This window comes from Palaemon carinicauda, chromosome 22, assembly GCF_036898095.1.
Source record: "Palaemon carinicauda isolate YSFRI2023 chromosome 22, ASM3689809v2, whole genome shotgun sequence".
Classification (NCBI taxonomy): domain Eukaryota; kingdom Metazoa; phylum Arthropoda; class Malacostraca; order Decapoda; family Palaemonidae; genus Palaemon; species Palaemon carinicauda.
In genome coordinates, this window is record NC_090746.1 from 10,612,380 (window position 1) to 10,631,977 (window position 19,598).

At 44.3% G+C, this 19,598-nt stretch overlaps 1 protein-coding gene across 3 annotated transcripts in view; it reads right to left on the minus strand.

Annotated features, from left to right (window-relative positions):
* Positions 1-19,598, minus strand: part of LOC137616316 (procollagen-lysine,2-oxoglutarate 5-dioxygenase 1-like) — a 201,984-nt gene that overhangs the window by 10,079 nt on the left and 172,307 nt on the right. For all 3 annotated transcript variants that reach the window (XM_068345964.1, XM_068345966.1, XM_068345965.1), the window contains 2 exons: positions 7,152-7,295; positions 6,697-6,822 (listed from right to left, as the gene is read on the minus strand). In XM_068345964.1, coding sequence (XP_068202065.1) covers positions 6,697-6,822; positions 7,152-7,295 — 270 coding nt within the window. The remainder of the gene's footprint in view (positions 1-6,696; positions 6,823-7,151; positions 7,296-19,598) is intronic.

Below are 19,598 nucleotides of genomic sequence, written 5' to 3' on the forward strand. Positions count from 1 at the left end.
ATCTTGTTTAGGCCTTGGACCCAAGGATCGAAGGTCCAGCGATCCTGAAGGAACCTCCCTCGTACCAGAAGCAGCATCTATTTGCTTCGCCTGATCAGAAGGTTTACATATTCGACCGCTTGCCTGTGGCACCGCGGTCATTGTAACTGTGGAATGTTGTTGAACAGCCCGAGTAACATTTCTAGACTTTTCCGTCTTCCTTTTAGGTTGGGGACCCACAACCGTGAAAGACTTTCTCTTTGAAAAGATGCCCCACTTTTGGAGAAGTCCTATGTTTTCCGTGGTGGCCTTCTTAACCACCTTTCTTACTACCTCGTTTGGAAAGAGGTCTCTATCCCAGATGTTGGAAGATATCAGCTTCCTGGTTTCGTGTTTCACTGTTGTGGCAGCGAACACAAACTCCCTACAGGCTCTCCTAGCCTTCATAAAGGCATAAAGGTCTTTTACTAAGGTGGCCATATGCATTTTGGCCGAGACCATGAGCATGTCTGGGGTACTTTGATGGGCTGAACACAACTCTATGCAGTTCTGTAGGGATAGGGAGGCTGCAAGTCTCTCCTTTGTCTCTTGTTCCTTACCCAAAAGAAACTCAGATAGTTTAGGGAGATTCTCACTAAACTGTCATCTAGCGACATCCACGTCTAGTCTTCCTACTGAAAAGGTTTAGTGGACTTCCTTCCAATCCTTCTCCCGCCTGGGAAAGGCTAGTGACAGAGGCTTGCACTCCTAGAGTGCAGGACATGGTCTACCTGCCTCCACTGCCTTGGCAACAGATTTAAATGCCTTCCACGTAAAGGGTAATGATAATGAAGCAGGAGCAAGAAAGGAAGGGTGTCTGTTACTTAGTGTGAATACCTTCGACACCGAGTAACCCGCCTTTCTCAGGCTATTTGACAAGATAGCCTGTGCCTTATCATGGTCGAGAATCATGACCTCCTTCAGTTCCGTTTCTTTTCTTGACGTTGGTTCATGTCTGAGTCGAATGAAGCAATTAGGGAAAGCGTCAAAGTTTGGCCAAAACTGGATTTCGTCCAAAGGAACAGTACCCATCTTCTCCGAGAAGTAGAGTTTGCCATTTAAAATCGGCATAAGCTCCGCAAACCTCCAGGGATTGGTTCTGGATCATGTCGGAAGGTCTTGGTCTCTGGGTCGTTTGTATGACCCTTGGGGAGCGACAAGTGGAGCTTCACAGAGCTCTATCTTGCATTTTGCTTCATCCTTTTCGTCTTATTTGCGAAAGTTTTCTATTAGACCTTTCATATGGGCCCATAATTGGTCCATTTCTTCTAATAGAGGGGTAAAGGGTGAAGATGTCGATGTTAATGGCTCTAGAGCCGGCACAGACGGAAGCAATTCCAACAAGACATTATCCACCTCTTCCCGTGGGGGCTTCCTGCCCTCTGTTCTAAGGGCTACCTGGCCGCAGGGAGGTGTAAATCGTGCCTGGGGCACCACTATTTCCTTACTTGCTTTCGGGAATAGTAGGTTACGCATCCTATCATTAGGTAGGTATGGTCCCGGAGAGATTTTCTGGAAACCTCTCACCGAGTTGCGTAGTTTGTTACGAGCTGCATCCCTAGACTCCATTGACTTGGGATTCTCAAAACCCTCGGACATTAAGGTCCGACATACATTGCAAACTTGAGGGTTCCAATAATGCAGGGATTCGGAAATAATATTGCAGGGGGCATGAAACCTGCATGTATTATTACCATAAAAGTACTTACTCTTGATATTGCAGAAGACTGCAACACATGTCATCTGGGGTTCCTCCTGTAAAGAAAGGAAAGCAGAATGAGTATACAATTGATTATCTCACTGATAAGCAATATGTAAAAGTCATCTTTTAACTAAAATAGCTTAGGATAGTAAGCTAGAAAGGGATAGTGGGAGACATACTTGTGTATCCCCTGCAAGCAAATGCTGTTACCTCCCCTCAGTATTAACTATAAGGAGATTCCTCTATCAAGGAACTCTTAACGAAAGGGTTCTAACCCCTAGGGGTAGAAAAGTGTACAAGTCACTGCCCCTTTTTATTCTTTAACACTGTGGGGTGAGGACTGATTTCTAATCAGAGTATTGAAGGAATTCTAACTACTGTATAATCATACTATAGTTTTCTATTTGCAGTATATACTATATTGCAAAATATTGACTACTGTATAATCATATATAGTGTAGTTTAGCCAGTGTGCTGCCATTGTGGCAAGCATTTGACGGCACGGTCCAGCCGGCATGACGCCGACTGGACTAGGAAATATAAAAGACATATATTTGTGTATCCTACCCAGCCCATTTGCTGTGACCTTCCCTTACAATATTAAAATCATAGAGTTTCCTGATTAGGGAAACTCAAGGATAAGGGTTCTAACCTTTTAGGGTCAGAAGTGTAATACCACCAGCCCTTTAAAATATTTAATATTGTAGGGTAATATGAAAACTGATTTCTAATCAGAATATTGAAGAATTTCTCTTCTTTCAATATAGGATTGGTCTCAGCAAACACCCGGGCAAGGATACCCAAGATATATTGGAAAATAACTACTAGTATAATATATACAATAGTTTTTCTATCTGCAGTATACTGCAAATATACCGACTACCTGTATAAACATATACAGTACTGTAATTCAGCCGGCATAGCTAGTCCCTGCCAGCGCAGCCAGCATGCTAGCTAAAAGAGAGAGAGACAAAATGGAGTGAAGGCTGCCTTATTACTGTGTATGTATACACCAATTAAGGATGTAAACGTCTAATTTACTGCCTTTCTCCAGAAAGAAGGTTCAAATGGAAGGAGAGAATGTAACATTCAGGCTTCCATCCAGCCACAAGTACCATCGCCGGCAAGGTCCGGTCGGCATATAGCCGGCAGGCTAGCACCCGGCAGCACTGGTACAGTCGGCATACTGCCAGCTGAGTCAGCACCTATCTGTGCCGGTCTGACTAATACCCTGGCAACAGAACTTGTGGCCGGCAAGTCGAAGGGAGGACTGAAGAACCTTTGTGACAGAAGGGACTTCCCACCAACAGCCATCATGGCTGCCGAAAGATGACATGGCTGCCAGCAGCCTGCATAGCCGCCAGCAGCCGTCATAGCCACCGACAGTTTGTATAAAACATGGCCGCTGGCAGTTGTCATGGCTGCCAGCAGCCGGCATAGCCGCAGGCAGCCGGACAACAGCTGTAGAGTAGGAGTCTGGCCGTCCCCCGCAATCCACTGGCAACGGTGAGGTTAGAGGACGACGGCTCAAAGAAAGACAATGGCTCGGCCATCACAAAAGAACAGAGGGGGAGGGAAAAGGGTCCTGTATGAGGTGTGGAAGGAGCCGGCAAGGTTGCCGGTCCTACACACCCTTAAGAAACTCTATTTCAGTATCGGCGCCATCCTATGCGGCAGGAGAATTCAATTCTCCAACCTTGGGTCTGTCAATACAGTTAAGGAGACGGCAGCAGTGCCGCCTCCTCTCAACAAGGGAGAAACAGAGTTCCAGTGCCGGCGCCATCCTAGGCCTCAGAAGAATAACTATTCTTCAGCCTAGGGTCTGCGAGCACAGGACTAGTCTACTAGACCACAGGAAGAAGGTGGCGGCATCATACAACCTCTTCAGGTGTGGCCTAGGGAGGGCTAGCCTCCTACGTCGGCAGGGGAATGTCTATTCACCCTGCCCGCCGACTGTCGGCACAAGACTAAATACTCTGAGGTTCTGACCGATTCCCAAAACCTGTTATCCGCGGTTAAGGGAAGGGACAGAAAACCCTAGGCTAGTCATGCCTGAATGAAAACTCGAGGCACGACCCATTAGGGTTGTAGCCTAAGGCTACACTCAGAGGGAAAGAGAGATTACCCTTAAATCTCCACTAGAGACGAGTATCGGTTATATAATAATTCTAGGAGATATCAATCTCCGTTGAATTGATAAACCAATACACGAGGGTAACCGGGGAAATGTCGAAAGTATACTATATCCCTTATGTTACCTAGGCAAGACGAGATCTCTGTTACCTAAATCACAGAAACTCTGACATATACGATCGACATAGAAAAAGGAAAATTATGCATATAAATATCTTTACAAGTATAAATTGCCTAAATAGCTTTCATAATTAAATAATTAATGCTATTTAAGCCGCGAATGTCGTTCTACTAACTAAATAACACATGCCTAACGAACGACAGCGCCCATGGCGCCTTCGGTAACAGGCCTAGCTCCTAATCACAATAAATTACTCTAATTTCACTGTGAGACAGGAGCTAAATTACACACATTGTAAAGAATCAATACTCAACTTTCCAGAGGCGAAAGAAGCCGGATTGCATAATAATCCTTGAAAATCGATCGAAAAGGTCAGATCAACAGGGAACACCACCGTGCGAAATCGCTACAGAATTAGGAATGTCCACCATCTTGGATATGGCGCTGTTGTGATACTTAATAGTAGTATGGGAACTAGGGTAACCTTGATACGGCTCCCCTTCTATTCTGCCACTTTCCCCCTCGTAGCGTAAACGCTATTCGGGGCGTAGATGGCTATGTGGCGTGTCAAGAATACGTCCCCTGATATTATGCGATATCCTTGAGAGAAAACTCAAGGATATTCGCGCCAGGCGTTAGAATTCTAGAGACCTAAAGGTAAAATTCTCTGGGAATATCACTGTAGTACATATATCCCTTAGGAAGCTACTAATAGGAACTTCCATCAGGACGACATGGCTTGAGCCCAAAAAATAGCATATTTTCAACTATCAATACCAGGGAAGAAAAAGTATACTGTACATGTGAAAGGCAATTAAAAAGCAATGACAAGTACATTTTCAGTGATGCTAGTTCTTTAACATAAAAATCAGTCTAATTATATGATTATGTGAATATTGTTTGAAAACAAATAATATAAAAGTTATTCGAAAAACAGCTTGTCGAATGGAAACTTGTTCGAAAGAAAGATATTTGAAAGGAAAATTATTCAAAAAGAAAATAATTTGAAATGCAACATTATTTATTCAAACAAAGGTGTTAAAAATACAAAAATGCAAGTATACTAAAGAAAAAATTTTTAAACACAAATCTCATTAGAATAAATCCATAAGTGGAAAATTTACTTATAAAGGCAAGTTATGCGCTACGGCAGGCAAATACTCTTAATACTGAATACTTGTTAAAGGTTGCCACTATTTTTTAGCCTTTTGAATCACGGTAATTCTTGGAACTCTTCATACATGTACTTCCTGCTCTTATTTTTGCAATACGAATGTCTTGCAAACCCTGTCCTTTTTTTTTTAGAGCATCTCTCAACTTCCATATTGTAGGATAATGAGATCACATTTGCTGAAAAAAAAAAAAAAAAAAAACATTGTGCCATCCTTCAAGGGCGTTTACGGCATCGCCAGAATGATTATATTCTCAGGGAACGTTTATCATCTGACCATCATCAGTAATTATTGCACTCCCAATATATCTTGTTATTAACTTGTTTGTCTTTGACGAATAGATATCCATCAACGTTAAGCATAGGCTTGCCTTTTCACTTAAAATGTATTTCGGTCATCATTGAAGGGAAACATTATTATTCGTCATAACATCTCCACTAAAAGCTCTTAGTATTGTTGGTTATCGCTTGGATGTATAAATGCGCTTTTTTTTTTTTTCTTTATTAGGATCTGCGATGGAATGTAAACAATACGATGTTTCCTGTTCTAGGCAGCGTTTATTAGGAAAAACTTGATTTAGAATCGCTCTTATTTCAAGTATTTTCAATTACTAGGGAAAAAGAACGTGTAAAACAAAATTAATATCATTATTTTTTCATAACCAATACTTGGTAAGATATCTGTTGCTGCAAAAGCTAATTTTTACATGTGTAAATAAATGCGTTCGTTATGATCGGTGATGAAAAAAAAAAAAAAAAAGCAATTCTTTCGGTCTTAAGTTGCATGTTTAGCAAAAGCATGACATAAATTGATCTATTTAATTTATTTTGAGTTTTTAAGTATGCAACAAAAGCTAGCTTATGCATTAATGGTCGTCCTATGTATGGAAATATACGATATATTTTTGCTTGTGCAATGTACAGCTAGACTATTTTCAACAAAATATGCTTAAATACACTAAAAACTGTTTTCCTGAATCTGACCTGCTGAAATGAGGGTGCGTCCTATAGGCCGTCAAATATGGTACTTGGTGCAGGCTTGTTGCCCTCCACAACATTTATTATGACTTCAGACAAAAAGAAAACATCTGAATACCTTTCACTTTGAACAACTGCTCATTAGAGGAATTCAGATTATCACATTGCACAATTGCCTATTAGAGTAATGTTCTTACAACGTTCAAACAACATTTCGAATTATCATCATTTTCTATAATTGTCCGATCGAATAACTTTCTTTCAAAAGTTTTTCCATTCGAATAGCTGTTTTTTTTTTTGTTTTTTTTTTAAATTCAAATTGTTTTCTAATAATTTTCATGATACAAATGATATATGAGTTTTTGATAAGCAAAGTTCATATTCACATGATTTTCAAATTGATGAGAAAATAGTCTTTAAGGAAAATGTTTTCTCATAATTTTTTACTAAATGCTTTTGATGGATAAGATCAGATCAACTTCATAACAAGAGATATCTTAGATTTATAATCCATGAAAAAATTTCCAGAGTGAGAAAGACTTGACAACTTCTAAAAATCAGAAGGAATCTCACCTCATATTCATCCTTTGGTGTGAGATTCATGTACATTGTGACTATACTGGAGTCATGATGACTGGGGAGTCCTGGGAGTTCATTGGGTTTGAATCTAGCAACCAGTGAATAAGGAGTTATGTGATTCTGTAAAGTGCATCGTAAAGGTCAACAGAAATAGCTGTAGTGGAACTTGTTACAAATGATTAAATATATACAAAAAGACTATACACTACTGTATCTAGTTAATGGCTCAACAAATACTCTACTGCTATGTATGCACTACAATATTTTTTTCAAGTTAAACATTTAGTTACTTACAAACTAAACTAAAAAAGCTTCAGAAGTTGACTAGAAAATTTAGGAGGACAATACGACTATCTGGTACAATATTTATATTAAAGATAAAGATGACAGAATATAGAGGAAAAAGTATTCCAGGGAAAATATAAAATCATTTTGTAATCTTTACTTACTGGATTAGCAAATGGATAGCACAATTTTTGCATATACATGAAGATGTTAGCATATAAAGAATTGAAGAGTTCATCCACACCAAGCTGAGAGAAAAGTTGATCTACTGTTGGAATTGGTTCCACACTAAACTCCTTCCTGGGATCCTGTGTAAAAGAACCTAATGTAATTTTAAGAATAAACTGTTTATACATCAATAACATGCTCAGGAACTCAGTTATAAAACTTTGAAATCCATGCCCAGCTAAGTTCTCATCACAAAAACTTGCTTTGCATTCATACTGAAATGATTGAAAAGAGTTAAACAAAGAAAGAAATCTTAAAAGGCCACATGTGTAACTCGCGTCTGAACCGTACATCGACCAGAGTTACAATGGCGTACCCTGTGCAACAGTGCAAGCCAGAGCCTGTCCACACGACACTGATGGAGAGAGGAAGTCAGATCCTCAAAAGGCTTGGGAGTAATGGTACAATAAAATGATTCAAGCCAAACTGCTCTTCCAGACTATACTTTACTTTTTGGGCTCAAGCCATGTCGTCCTGATGGAAGTTCCTTAAAGGCAGCTTCCTAGGGTATATTACAACTACGGCGATATTCCCAGAGAATTTACCTTCAGGTACCCAGAATTCTAACTCCTGGAGCGAGTATCCCTAAAAAGACCTTAGGGATATCGTAAATATCAGTGGACGTATTCTTGACACGCCTCATAGCAATCTATACCCCGAATAGAGTTAACACTTCGTAGGGGTCAAATGGCAAGAAAACGAAAGCGATAAGAAAGGGGGGAGCCGTTCATAAGGCATCTCTCCTCCCCGTTTCGAAAGCGTGCCCTGCGCCGCTCACGGCGCCATCTGTATTCCTTTTTGCGTAGCTCTACGACTCGGTGTGTTTTCCCTGTTTTCTACCCAATCTTGGAATTTTCTCGCTTAATAATGCTTTCTCCAACTTCTTCTGCCTCGGATAAGTTGAGTACTATTTCTTTTATGTATAAATGTAGGCTCTTGGTTAAAATTAAAGTAATTAAAAGAGTTATCTTTGATACAAGAGCTGTTGCCTGCTGGAGGCATCATGGATGCTGTCGCTCGCTAGAATAGGATTTATTTGTTAGCAAGAGCGACGTTCCCAGCCCCTTTGCGCTTAAATATTAGCTACTTAGCTTATTTAGGAATTCTGTTATGATGCGATAGTAGTGTGCCTGGCGAAGTTTTGCCAAGGCTGCCAACACTAGTCTTCGTAGGCTAGCTGTTGGCCTATGTACTTCCTGCATGATAATTAGTCTTCCAAATGTGAATTTATTGCTTTAAGCGTTAGGCAACATTATACATATAAGTCCTTTTCGAGTACCTTCCAAGATAGTATTGGTGTGAGTTTCGGTGAATTAGGTAATCGATTCTCTTAGTGCCTAGGCTAGGTTGTCTTAGGTCATTATAATATTATCTGTTCCCCGTTTGCTCCCTTCTCTTCGGGGAAGGGGCAAACCCTTTCCCTCTGTTTAAGCCTTAGGCTTAACTCTGGTGGTTTATTTGAATTAATCTTCAAATATATCTATGCTGGAGTAGTACTGTACCTTCCCGTTCCAACTGAATTGGTTCAGAGGGGGACAGTACAACAGTGTTTAGTCTGAGCCCGGTTTGTCTGGCATGGGGCAGAGTCTCCCTTGCTGATTGACTCGGGCATTAAGGGTTATCCCCTTGGTCCACCTTGTTGGGTTCCAGTAGTGATCCCTTTACTCGGTGACTCATCAGACTGTCCTATTGCCGTTCCGGTCTCGGGATATGTTCCCTTTTCTGGAAGGGCAATTCCTTCCTTGCCGTGGTTCATGGGAGGCAGCCAGTAGTGCCGGCCTCCCTCTTGGGTCTTTCTCTAACTGAGATGAACTGTCTTAGTTGGGAATGACCCTTAACCAAGGTAAGGTTGGATAGGACCCTCTGTCCTTCCCTTCTTTTTTCCGTTCCTTGTGTCAGTCGTCTGCATCCTTGCCTAGCCTAGGTTGGGATGAGGAACTGACGTGGTCTCCTGTCGGCCGGCAGAGTGTGCCGACCGGCAGAGACCATTACTTCGAGTGCTGCCCGGTCCTTTCTTGGTCCCTCCATCGCTGCCGTCTGTAGATTCAGTATGCAGCGGTTAGGAAGCTTGACTTAGTGTCTCCCCTTCCTTTCGGCACTCTTTCGGGTGCCGGGCTCAGAGACTCATAGTCTCTTAACCCGGCACTCATTCTATTGTCTTAGTATGTGTTGTCCTTGCCGTCTGCCGGCCTACAGGCCGGCCGTCGGTGGGGAGGGGTGTTCTCCAGTTCTCTTGCTGTCGGTCGCCGTTGGGTGTATACCTTTGCCGGCCGGTCTCTTGCTCATCTGCCGGCCACTACAAGTGGGGCCGGCAGCCGAGCGCTGCCTAGTGTGGGGGGCCAGCCGGCAGGGTTTGTTTACTGCTGCCGGCCGGCCTGCGACACTGCCCAGTCAGCCGGCCACTAAGAATGATGGCTGGCAACGCAGTGCAAACCGGGTGGCTGCGGTCCGGCAACCACTGCCGGCCGGTTCAGGCATGGGATCTGGAGTTCTCCCCAATAAGGGTGATCTGATGTTGTGTACTTGAGATCTACCTTTCGAAAAACGGGGGGGGGGGGGGGGTGCTGACCGGCAATAGCCGGCTGGCACACCACCCTCAGGTACTGTATCAGTCCTCTCTTGGTGGTATATTCAACCAAGGGAGTTCATGATGTAGTAGGTTACAACACTGTCTTTTCTATCTTACTTGTGTTACTGGTACAATCACTTGGTGTCGCCTTACAAGGATAAAAGATAATTCTTTTATCCCTGGCCGGAATGGTAATATTTTACCTTAGGTGTGAGCTACACCTAATTTCCTTTGGAAATATGTTCTCTGGTTATTCTAGTAAAGACTAACTATGTGACTTGGCTGGTGGGCTTCCACAGGTGTTTGTGTGGGTTTCACAAGTAGGTGTCTTTCCCTTATTCTTGTTGAATACTCATTTGTTACATGTGAATTGAAATTCACTTGATATTCATGGAAATTTTTCTTCTTTTACAGGAGGAGCATCCGAAGTGTGATAGTGTCTTCTGCAATGTCCGCAGTAAGAACTTTTGCGGACATGCCTCGTGTAGGAGGCACGCGGCTTGTGCAGCCTCCAATGATGACCATCGTTACTGGGATCCGCAGGTATGTGCTGTATGTACTAACCTGCTATCAGAGGCTTTTGAATCCCCTAGGTCGGCGGAGTCAAGAGATGCAGCGAGGGAGAGGCTTCGCTTATGGGTAAGGGGTTTTCAGAAAAACACCACTGGACCTTATCTTCCTAACGAGAAGATGAGGGCATACCTTTTTCCCAAGGCTTCCCCTGATGCTGTTGTTCCCCAGCCTCGGCCGGAGATCCCTCTGATCCAGATTCCAGTGGAGGAGGATGTCGCTGACGCCATGCAGGACATCCAGTTGGACGACAAGATGTCCGACTTGTCCGATCGTGCGGAGCAGGATCTCCTCGCAGAGGGCGAGGAGGAGGATCGAGATCCTATTGCCGTGGAGGAAGAGGTTCCCGTATCATCAGACGTGCCGGTTCAGGTCTCTGAACCTATCCCCTCTACCTCGTCCGCTCTTCCAGCAGAGCTTGGACAGGCTCTCTCTTCCATCGTTGGTATGATCCAACAGATGCAGAGGGAGAATAATCAGAAGGCCGCTACTTTGGAGCTCCAGATGCAGAAGATCACAGCATCACGTGGACCTCCAAAGAAGCTCAACGTTAAGGACCTTCCTCTGTGCTCGGATGCCAACCCGTGGAGATATGCCGAGCACATGCCGATGACGATTGGGAAGATCGTCATGTCGGAGAAACTGGGCTCAGTTCCCCTTGAGGAGGTGGAATTCTGGCCCAGTAGAGGGGCCTACCCGGACTGCTATGTCCGTTTGAAGAAGGAGCCGGCTTCGAAGGAGGAGACGGAACCAAAGGAGGTGATTATCCTGGATCACTCCAAGGCTCAAGCCACTTTAACAGCTGCTTTAAAGGAGAGGGGGTTCTCAAACTCAAAAGTTGCCGCTTTGAGTAAGAAGCACCCCTCCTTTGTATCCTCCCCGGCTAGGGCCTTCCCCTTTATGCAAAAGGGGTTTGCGGCCGTCATGAAGGCGGTTGAAGCTGGCAAGCCGTGTCCGTCTTTGGAGGAATGTAAACCTCTATCGTTGGCATTGCCAATGGACAATAAGGACTGGAAGGAGGTGCACCTTACTTTCTCGGTTGGGAAGCTGGACGCCGACATTGCAGGTCAGCAGTTCGGCGAAAACCTTCCCAAGTTGTCGGAATTCCTTCTACGGAGGGAATTGGACACAAAGGAGCGCCTGGCAGCCTCGATGTCTCTCCAGACCAACATGGAGACGATGGCTAGCGACCCCAAGATGCCAGAGATGTTCATGGTTATGGCCAAAATCCATCTGGCCACAGTAACCAAGGACCTCTATTGCTTTGTTAAAGCAAGGAGGGCCTGTAGGGAGTTTGTGTTCGCCTCGGCCACAGTGAGGCATGAACCCAAGAGGCTAATTTCATCCAGCATCTGGGGTAAAGATCTCTTTCCCAAGGACGTGGTCAAAGAGATCGTGGACAAGGCAGCCACTGAGAACCGCAATCTTCTCCTGAAGTGGGGCCTGTCCCTTAAGAGGAAGTCTTCTCCGGATGAGGGCCCTCAGCCGAAAGGAAAGGCGAAGAAGTCAAGGTTTTCCTCCCGTCCAGCCAAGTCCTTCAAACCGCAAAGACAACAGCAGCAGCAGCCAGCTTTGCCTCCGGTTCCACAACTGGTAGCCCAGACCCCGACCACCTTCCAATGGGTTCCCCAAGCCATGTCATCAGCTTCCCCAGCATTCAATCCCGTGTTCGAGGGACAGTCGACCACGTTTCGTGCAAGACCCAGAGGAGCAGCTAGAGGGTCATCAAGACGCCCCTCTAGGGGACGAGGATTCAGAGGTGGTCGCGGCCAGGGAGGCAAGACTGCAGGGCAGTCAAAGTGAAGTGTCGCCGGTAGGTGGGAGACTTCAGTATTTCCGGGATCGCTGGACCTTCGATCCCTGGGCCCACAGCCTTCTCAAAAATGGACTGGGTTGGAGTTGGTACAGTACTCCGCCCCAGTGCCCTCAATTTTTCCAACACTCCACCCCCGTTTTGGAGGAGTACATCCAAGATCTGTTGGAGAAAAAGGTGATCAGGAGGGTAAAGTCCATCAAGTTCCAAGGGAGGCTGTTTTGTGTTCCCAAGAAAGACTCGGGGAAACTCAGAGTCATTCTGGACTTGTCACCACTCAACAAGTTCATAGTGAACCACAAGTTCAAGATGTTAACGTTACAACACATAAGGGCCTTACTGCCCAAGAGGGCATATACCGTCTCCATCGATTTGTCAGACGCATATTGGCACGTTCCAATAAGTCGTCGTCTCTCCCCCTACCTAGGATTCAAGCTACAACAAAAACTTTACGCTTTCAGGGCGATGCCCTTCGGACTAAACATAGCCCCAAGGATCTTTACGAAGCTTGCGAGCGCAGCTCTCAAACAGTTACGCCTAAAAGGGTTCCAGGTAGTAGCCTACCTGGACGATTGGTTGGTGTGGGCAGCATCCAGAGCAGAATGCTTGCAAGCTTCCCTACAAGTGATTCAGTTCCTGAAATATCTAGGCTTCATGATCAACAGAAAGAAGTCTCGTCTTTCTCCAGCTCAGAGGTTCCAGTGGTTGGGAATTCACTGGGATCTAGTGTCACACCGTCTTTCCATCCCGATGTCAAAGAGGAAGGAAATAGCGGGGTCTGTCAGGAGACTTCTAGGTTCCGAGAGGATATCAAGACGCGAACAAGAGAGGGTTTTGGGCTCTCTTCAGTTTGCATCAGTAACAGACCCAGTGCTAAGAGCACAGTTAAAAGATGCAGCGGGAGTATGGAGAACCTTTGCATCGAAAGAGCGAAGGGACTTGAAGAGACCGGTCCCACTTCGACTACGTTCTCTTCTCAGACCGTGGTCTCAAGCCAGTCGCCTAAAGAGGTCTCTACCTCTTCAGCCACCCCCCCCGTCAGTGACAATCCACACAGACGCCTCAAAGTTAGGGTGGGGGGTTCACTCCCATCGGAAAAAAGTGCAAGGGATCTGGTCCAAGCTATTTGGGACCTTTCACATAAACTTTCTAGAAGCTATGGCAGTACTTCTTACCCTGAAGAAAGTATCCCCACGTCACTCGATCCACGTAAGGTTGGTACTGGACAGCGAGGTGGTTGTGAAATGTCTGAATCGGCGGGGATCGAGATCCCCACCTCTCAACCAGGTAATGTTAGCCATATTCCGACTGGCGGAGAAGAAGAAGTGGCACCTGTCAGCAGTTCACCTTCAAGGAGTCCGGAATGTGACCGCGGACGCTCTATCCAGGGTTACACCGATAGAGTCAGAATGGTCCCTAGACGCAGGATCATTCTCTTTCATCTTGAGACAAGTCCCAGAACTGCAGATAGACCTCTTCGCGACGAAGGACAACAAGAAGCTGCCGAAATATGTGTCCCCATACGTGGACCCCTCGGCAGAAGCAATAGATGCGATGTCCCTCGATTGGAACAGATGGTCCAGGATCTACCTGTTTCCCCCTCACAATCTGATGTTGAGGGTCCTCAACAAACTGAGATCCTTCAAGGGAGTAGCAGCAATAGTGGCCCACAAGTGGCCGAACAGTGTATGGTTCCCTCTAGCTCTGGAACTACGACTGAGGTTTCTACCACTCCCGGACCCAGTTCTGTCCCAGCAAGTCCAGAAGTCGACTGTCTTCGCTTCATTACAGAAAACCCGAACCCTGCAGCTCATGATTTTCTCTCCCTAGCGGTGAAGAAACGGTTCGGAATCTCGAAAGATAGCATCGACTTCCTGGAAGAATACAAGTGTAAGTCTACTAGGAGGCAGTACGAATCTGCGTGGAAGAAATGGGTAGCCTTTGTCAAAGATAAGAACCCGCACGAGATCTCTACGGAGTTCTGCCTATCCTTCTTCATTCACCTCCACGGACAGGGGCTGGCGGCGAACACAATTTCTACATGTAAGTCAGCTCTAACAAGACCCATTCTATATGCCTTCCAGGTAGACCTCGCTAACGAGATGTTTAATAAGATCCCAAAGGCCTGTGCTAGGCTTAGACCATCAGCTCCTCCAAAGCCTATTTCGTGGTCGTTAGACAAAGTCCTTCATTTTGCCTCATTACTAGATAATGAGGAATGTGCGTTGAAGGACCTGACTCAAAAAGTGATCTTCCTTTTTGCCCTTGCTTCTGGGGCCAGAGTTAGTGAGATTGTGGCCCTCTCGAGAGAGGAGGGCCGAGTTCAGTTCCTGGATGGGGGAGAACTGAACCTGTTTCCGGACCCTACGTTTCTCGCTAAGAACGAGTTGCCCACCAACAGGTGGGGTCCCTGGAGAATCTGCCCTCTGAAAGAAGATGCATCTCTATGTCCCGTAGAATGCCTTAAGGTCTATCTTCGTAGAACTTCAGACTTCCATGGGGGCCAACTATTCAGAGGAGAAACATCGGGCTCGAATTTATCTTTAAATCAGCTTAGGGCGAAAATTACATATTTTATTCGCAGAGCGGATCCTGACAGTTCACCCGCAGGTCATGATCCGAGGAAAGTTGCTTCATCCTTAAACTTCTTTAACTTTATGGATTTTGAACACCTTCGTTCATACACTGGCTGGAAGTCTTCCAGGGTATTCTTTCGCCACTATGCTAAGCAAGTGGAGCAGCTAAAGAGGTCTGTGGTAGCAGTTGGTTGCGTCGTTAACCCTGCTGTTTAACTCTGCGAGGAACAGCGGAATCATTTGGGACTTTGATTCTTGGGTGAATGGTTAGTTATATGCGTTGATATAACTGGTAGTGAAGGCTCTCAGAGCCCACAGTGACTGTTCCAACGTTATGGTGATGGTAGCACAAGTACAGACAGGTGTGCCAAGCGTTTGCCAACGCTATTGTCAGCAAGTAGTAACATGGACGTTAAGTTTGATACCGGGGTATGTGTAAGTGACACATATGTTTTCTTTCAGATAATCATTCATCCATGCACTACAGTACTTGTGTAAATTGTTGGTCATCCATCTAGCATATGTACATATTTATGGTGACCATGTCTATTTATTGTTTCTCAATAAACTTGTTCTCGGGAACCTTGCGTCTCCTTCACCTATTTTGATTTCATATTGTTTTTTGAGCATTTAGCCTATGTATATTAATCGGGGATATCTATAATAGCCTATTCCTTAATGCAAAGCCTGGATTATACTGGTTTATACTTTCCTTAGCAATAAGGACTCCACCCTTTTCTGAGGATGGTGGTAGCAGCAAGTTTAATCCTACGCAGATATAACCTTTTGTCTAATTTTACTTCGACCAGGGTGCTGGTCGGGACTTTTCCTTTGGATACTGTAGTCCCGTAAGACTTCACTTTACTTCATATAGAGTGAGACCACTATATGGTACTGGCTGGCGAGTGATTCATACATAGGTATATGTACTCTTCGTTCGTTTCTAGAGTCTAGTAGGACTCCTCCCTGTAGGGGGCAGGAAGCGCTTTCATGGCTTATGATTAGTGAAAAGATGTATAACGGTAACATCTTAGGTCTGTCAGTCGAGTTGACTAAGAAACATTCTTGAGGAGTACGGCACGTATTGAGAATCCACAGATACAGTAATGCTCTGGTATACTTCCATCAGGACGACATGGCTTGAGCCCAAAAAACGGATTTTGAGCGAAGCGAAAAATCTATTTTTGGGTAAGATAGCCATGTCGTCCTGATGGACCCGCCCTGCTCCTTTTCAAAAAAAAAAAAAAAATAAATAAATAAATAAGAGTGAAAAGGATAGTAGGACCCCTCCCTACATACAGTATCTGTAACACCTCGTGTATCGCTACAAGGAATACAGATGGCGCCGTGAGCGGCGCAGGGCACGCTTTCGAAACGGGGAGGAGAGATGCCTTATGAACGGCTCCCCCCTTTCTTATCGCTTTCGTTTTCTTGCCATTTGACCCCTACGAAGTGTTAACTCTATTCGGGGTATAGATTGCTATGAGGCGTGTCAAGAATACGTCCACTGATATTTACGATATCCCTAAGGTCTTTTTAGGGATACTCGCTCCAGGAGTTAGAATTCTGGGTACCTGAAGGTAAATTCTCTGGGAATATCGCCGTAGTTGTAATATACCCTAGGAAGCTGCCTTTAAGGAACTTCCATCAGGACGACATGGCTATCTTACCCAAAAATAGATTTTTCGCTTCGCTCAAAATCCGTTTAATGACAAGATATACCCTGGGCTCTGACTTCTTTCCAAAAGGCATTATTCTATTTCTCATTTGCATGCACAAAAAATTACCAAGTAGTATAACATTAAAAGGAGCTTTTTCAAAATGTATAAGTACAGTATTACAGAAATCCATTACTCAAGAAATAAAAACATAATCAATTTATTTTGCATGAAATTACAACAGGCTTCATGTCATGCTGATAGCTGACGATATTCGTATGAATAGTTTTAAGCTTGTTTATATTTTCAGTACTGCATAGAACTAGTCTCCATCTTTTTATTAGGTGTTTGGATCCAAAAACAAGTGTAACCCAGATTAAAGTTTTCATTCAAACTACTGTATAGTAAGCTCTAATAATTCTGAATTTTATGCTTGATGGAAGCTGTTCCAAAGTGGCTTGCATATATTGTATAGTAGACCTCTTCCAGGTCGTCTTAATGACTAGGACCTGAATGCTCCTAATTCTCTGTTTTACGTCTCCATGTAACAGGTTACTGAGAATCTCCCACTTAATATTATAAAGACTTGTTTCCATAAAATCTTTTTGGCATGACTTGAGCATACATTATATTGAAAATGCATTTTCTATTACCCAGCCATCTAAGTCTGGTGACTAGTATGGTGCCAACTTTATAACTTAAAACCTGGAATATAATGATCAGTATCTCTATATAAAGGCATTTAAAAATAAAACCTTAAAAAAGGGAGAAATTTCAGGGGTGCTACAGTTTGGATTATCAAAAGTAACCCAGTTTTCTAGTAAATAGCCTCTCCATTTAGGTTACCCACGACCCGGCTTAAAAGTACCATGATATTAGCAAGTAAACTGTATTTGTGGCAACATTGAAGACAACAATTCCTTTCTGCTTTGTTTCACACCATACAAGATGCAAGTTAGGTTACAAAAACTGAAAGTAAGAAAGCATTGCTCAGTTCATTCTTGCCATCTTCAATGTCAAACTAGTTCTTAGTTGACATGAAAAAGTTTTGGAAATTGGGAACAGCAAGAGTAATATATACTAAAGTATCTGAATATGGTGGCAAACAAATCTGGATCAATCTCATAGGTGTGTAACAAAGCTACCTATGCAAGATGGGGGGAGGACTAATTACGGTTTGCATCTGATCTTTTTCTAGGTAAATAAAGCAATGCAGAGGTTACAACCCTCGCGCGAGCACCTTGTTGGTGTCGTATATCTAACAAGGGCGTTTGTAAAACACTATTCACAGGCTGTCTTCCATTTAGATAATCCCTTCATCAAAGGGGGAGGGCCGTGACAGGCCCTAGAGAATACAGTTGGGTTACCCTACCGACACCTACCACTCGCGCTCACCAGGTCATCCTTCTGCAAGAACATATGGCTTGGCAAGGAAAGGGTGGGTCCGTACAAAAATAATCGGGAAGGGTTTCGTCGGGCGTCACAGGTCTCTCCCCAGAAATAGATTTTTCCTTCGTCAAAATCCCTTTTCTGGGTCGACCTGTGACGGCCGGCGAAAAAGTACCAGAGAATGCCTTCCAAGCCCAATAAATTAATAACATAATGAGGAGAATACAATCACCATGTACGACAATACTATAATATAATAAAGTAACCGTCCAATTACCAACCAGCCAAATGACATAGGGAACGTAAGGTTAAATAATAATGACGACAAGGAAGCAACTGAGTGTCGAATCGCAAAAGGCATCAAACCTTACATGTCTAAGTATATCTAAACATTAAAGGAACGGTAACTACAATAATAGTTAAACCATAGGAATTAAACATGGCAAATATCATAGGGCTAACGAACTACCAAGGAGAGCGGCGACGTGGTGTGAGTGGCGGGTAGGAGGGAGAAGAGAAGAGATGGAAGAAAGGAAGAAGAGGAGATTAATGGGGAGGGATAAGGCTCCCCTCTGCCATCGTCGGCATTTAAGGGCCTGTAAGATCTTTAGATATTGGCGTTTGACAACCATAGGGGATTTCCAACCCGTGTATTTTTTAAAATCATCAAAGTCCCTGTTTTGGGAATCATTGTTGGAGGCATCTACTGTCCGTATATCATGAGCCTGGGGAAATGATTCCGGATTAGTATGTTTAATGAAGTAGAGGATTTGTTGCCTGATACCGTGAATGGAAATAGTACCTCCTTGTTCCCTGATAACCAAGGGGCCAGACGAGCGGGTGGCAGTTCTAGCTAAAAAGGGGCTTGAGAGTGTGACTGTACATGGAGAAAAATCCTGGGGATGAAGAATAATCTTCCGAGGGGAGCACCTATTTTGCGGATCCTCATTTTTTAGCTAGGAAAGCTTTGTCTGGAAAAGGAGTACTTCGGCTGAAGGGAGGAAATCTATGTTTTCCGGGTTTCGTGAGAGAGCTGCTAGTTCTGATGTTCCATCACCTGAGGCCATAGCCGTTAGAAATAAAGTCTTCCTAAGAAGAGTGATATAAGAGCAGGATTCATTGTCCGTGTCCATCGCAAGTTTGAGAACACCGTTCAGAGACCAAGAGTCCTTTTGTGGCCGAACCGAAGGTCGAAGCCTAGCACATGTTTTTGGGGTTGATGAGAAATAGGAATCAGCTAGGTTAATGTTGAACCCAACAAGGAAGATCTTCTTCAAAGCTGACTTGATGGTGGTTAAAGTGCTAACTGTTAGGCCTTTGTCAAATAGGAACCTCAAGAAAGAGATGGCTAAATGCGGGGACATACGAGTATGGTCTGCACTCTTAGGGGACCTACTAGTTGTTAACGGCCGAATCATATTGGCGAATTGTCGAGTCCCTTTTGTCCCATTCGATGAAGAGATCGTTTTCCGGTTCAATGTTCGCATCTCTACGAGCTGCCAACTTCCTGTAGTCCACAAAGTTAGAGTTTTGGCTATCCTTGAGTAATCTGACACAGTGAGTTTGGATACTCGGGTCAGTTTGAGGAACGGGATCCGGATGGGACTGAGTTTCAACTCGAGGAGGAGAGGAAACCAACTGTTCTTGGCCAGTGAGGTGGTACTAAAGCCACTGCGCCCCGGAAGGAGCGTAGTTTGTGTAAAAGTTTTTAGAAGATTCCCTGGGGGAGATAGGGAAATCTTCTTCTAATGGTTCCAATCCCGGGGTAATGCGTCCATGGCATAAGCCCGAGGGTCCAGGGTTGGGGT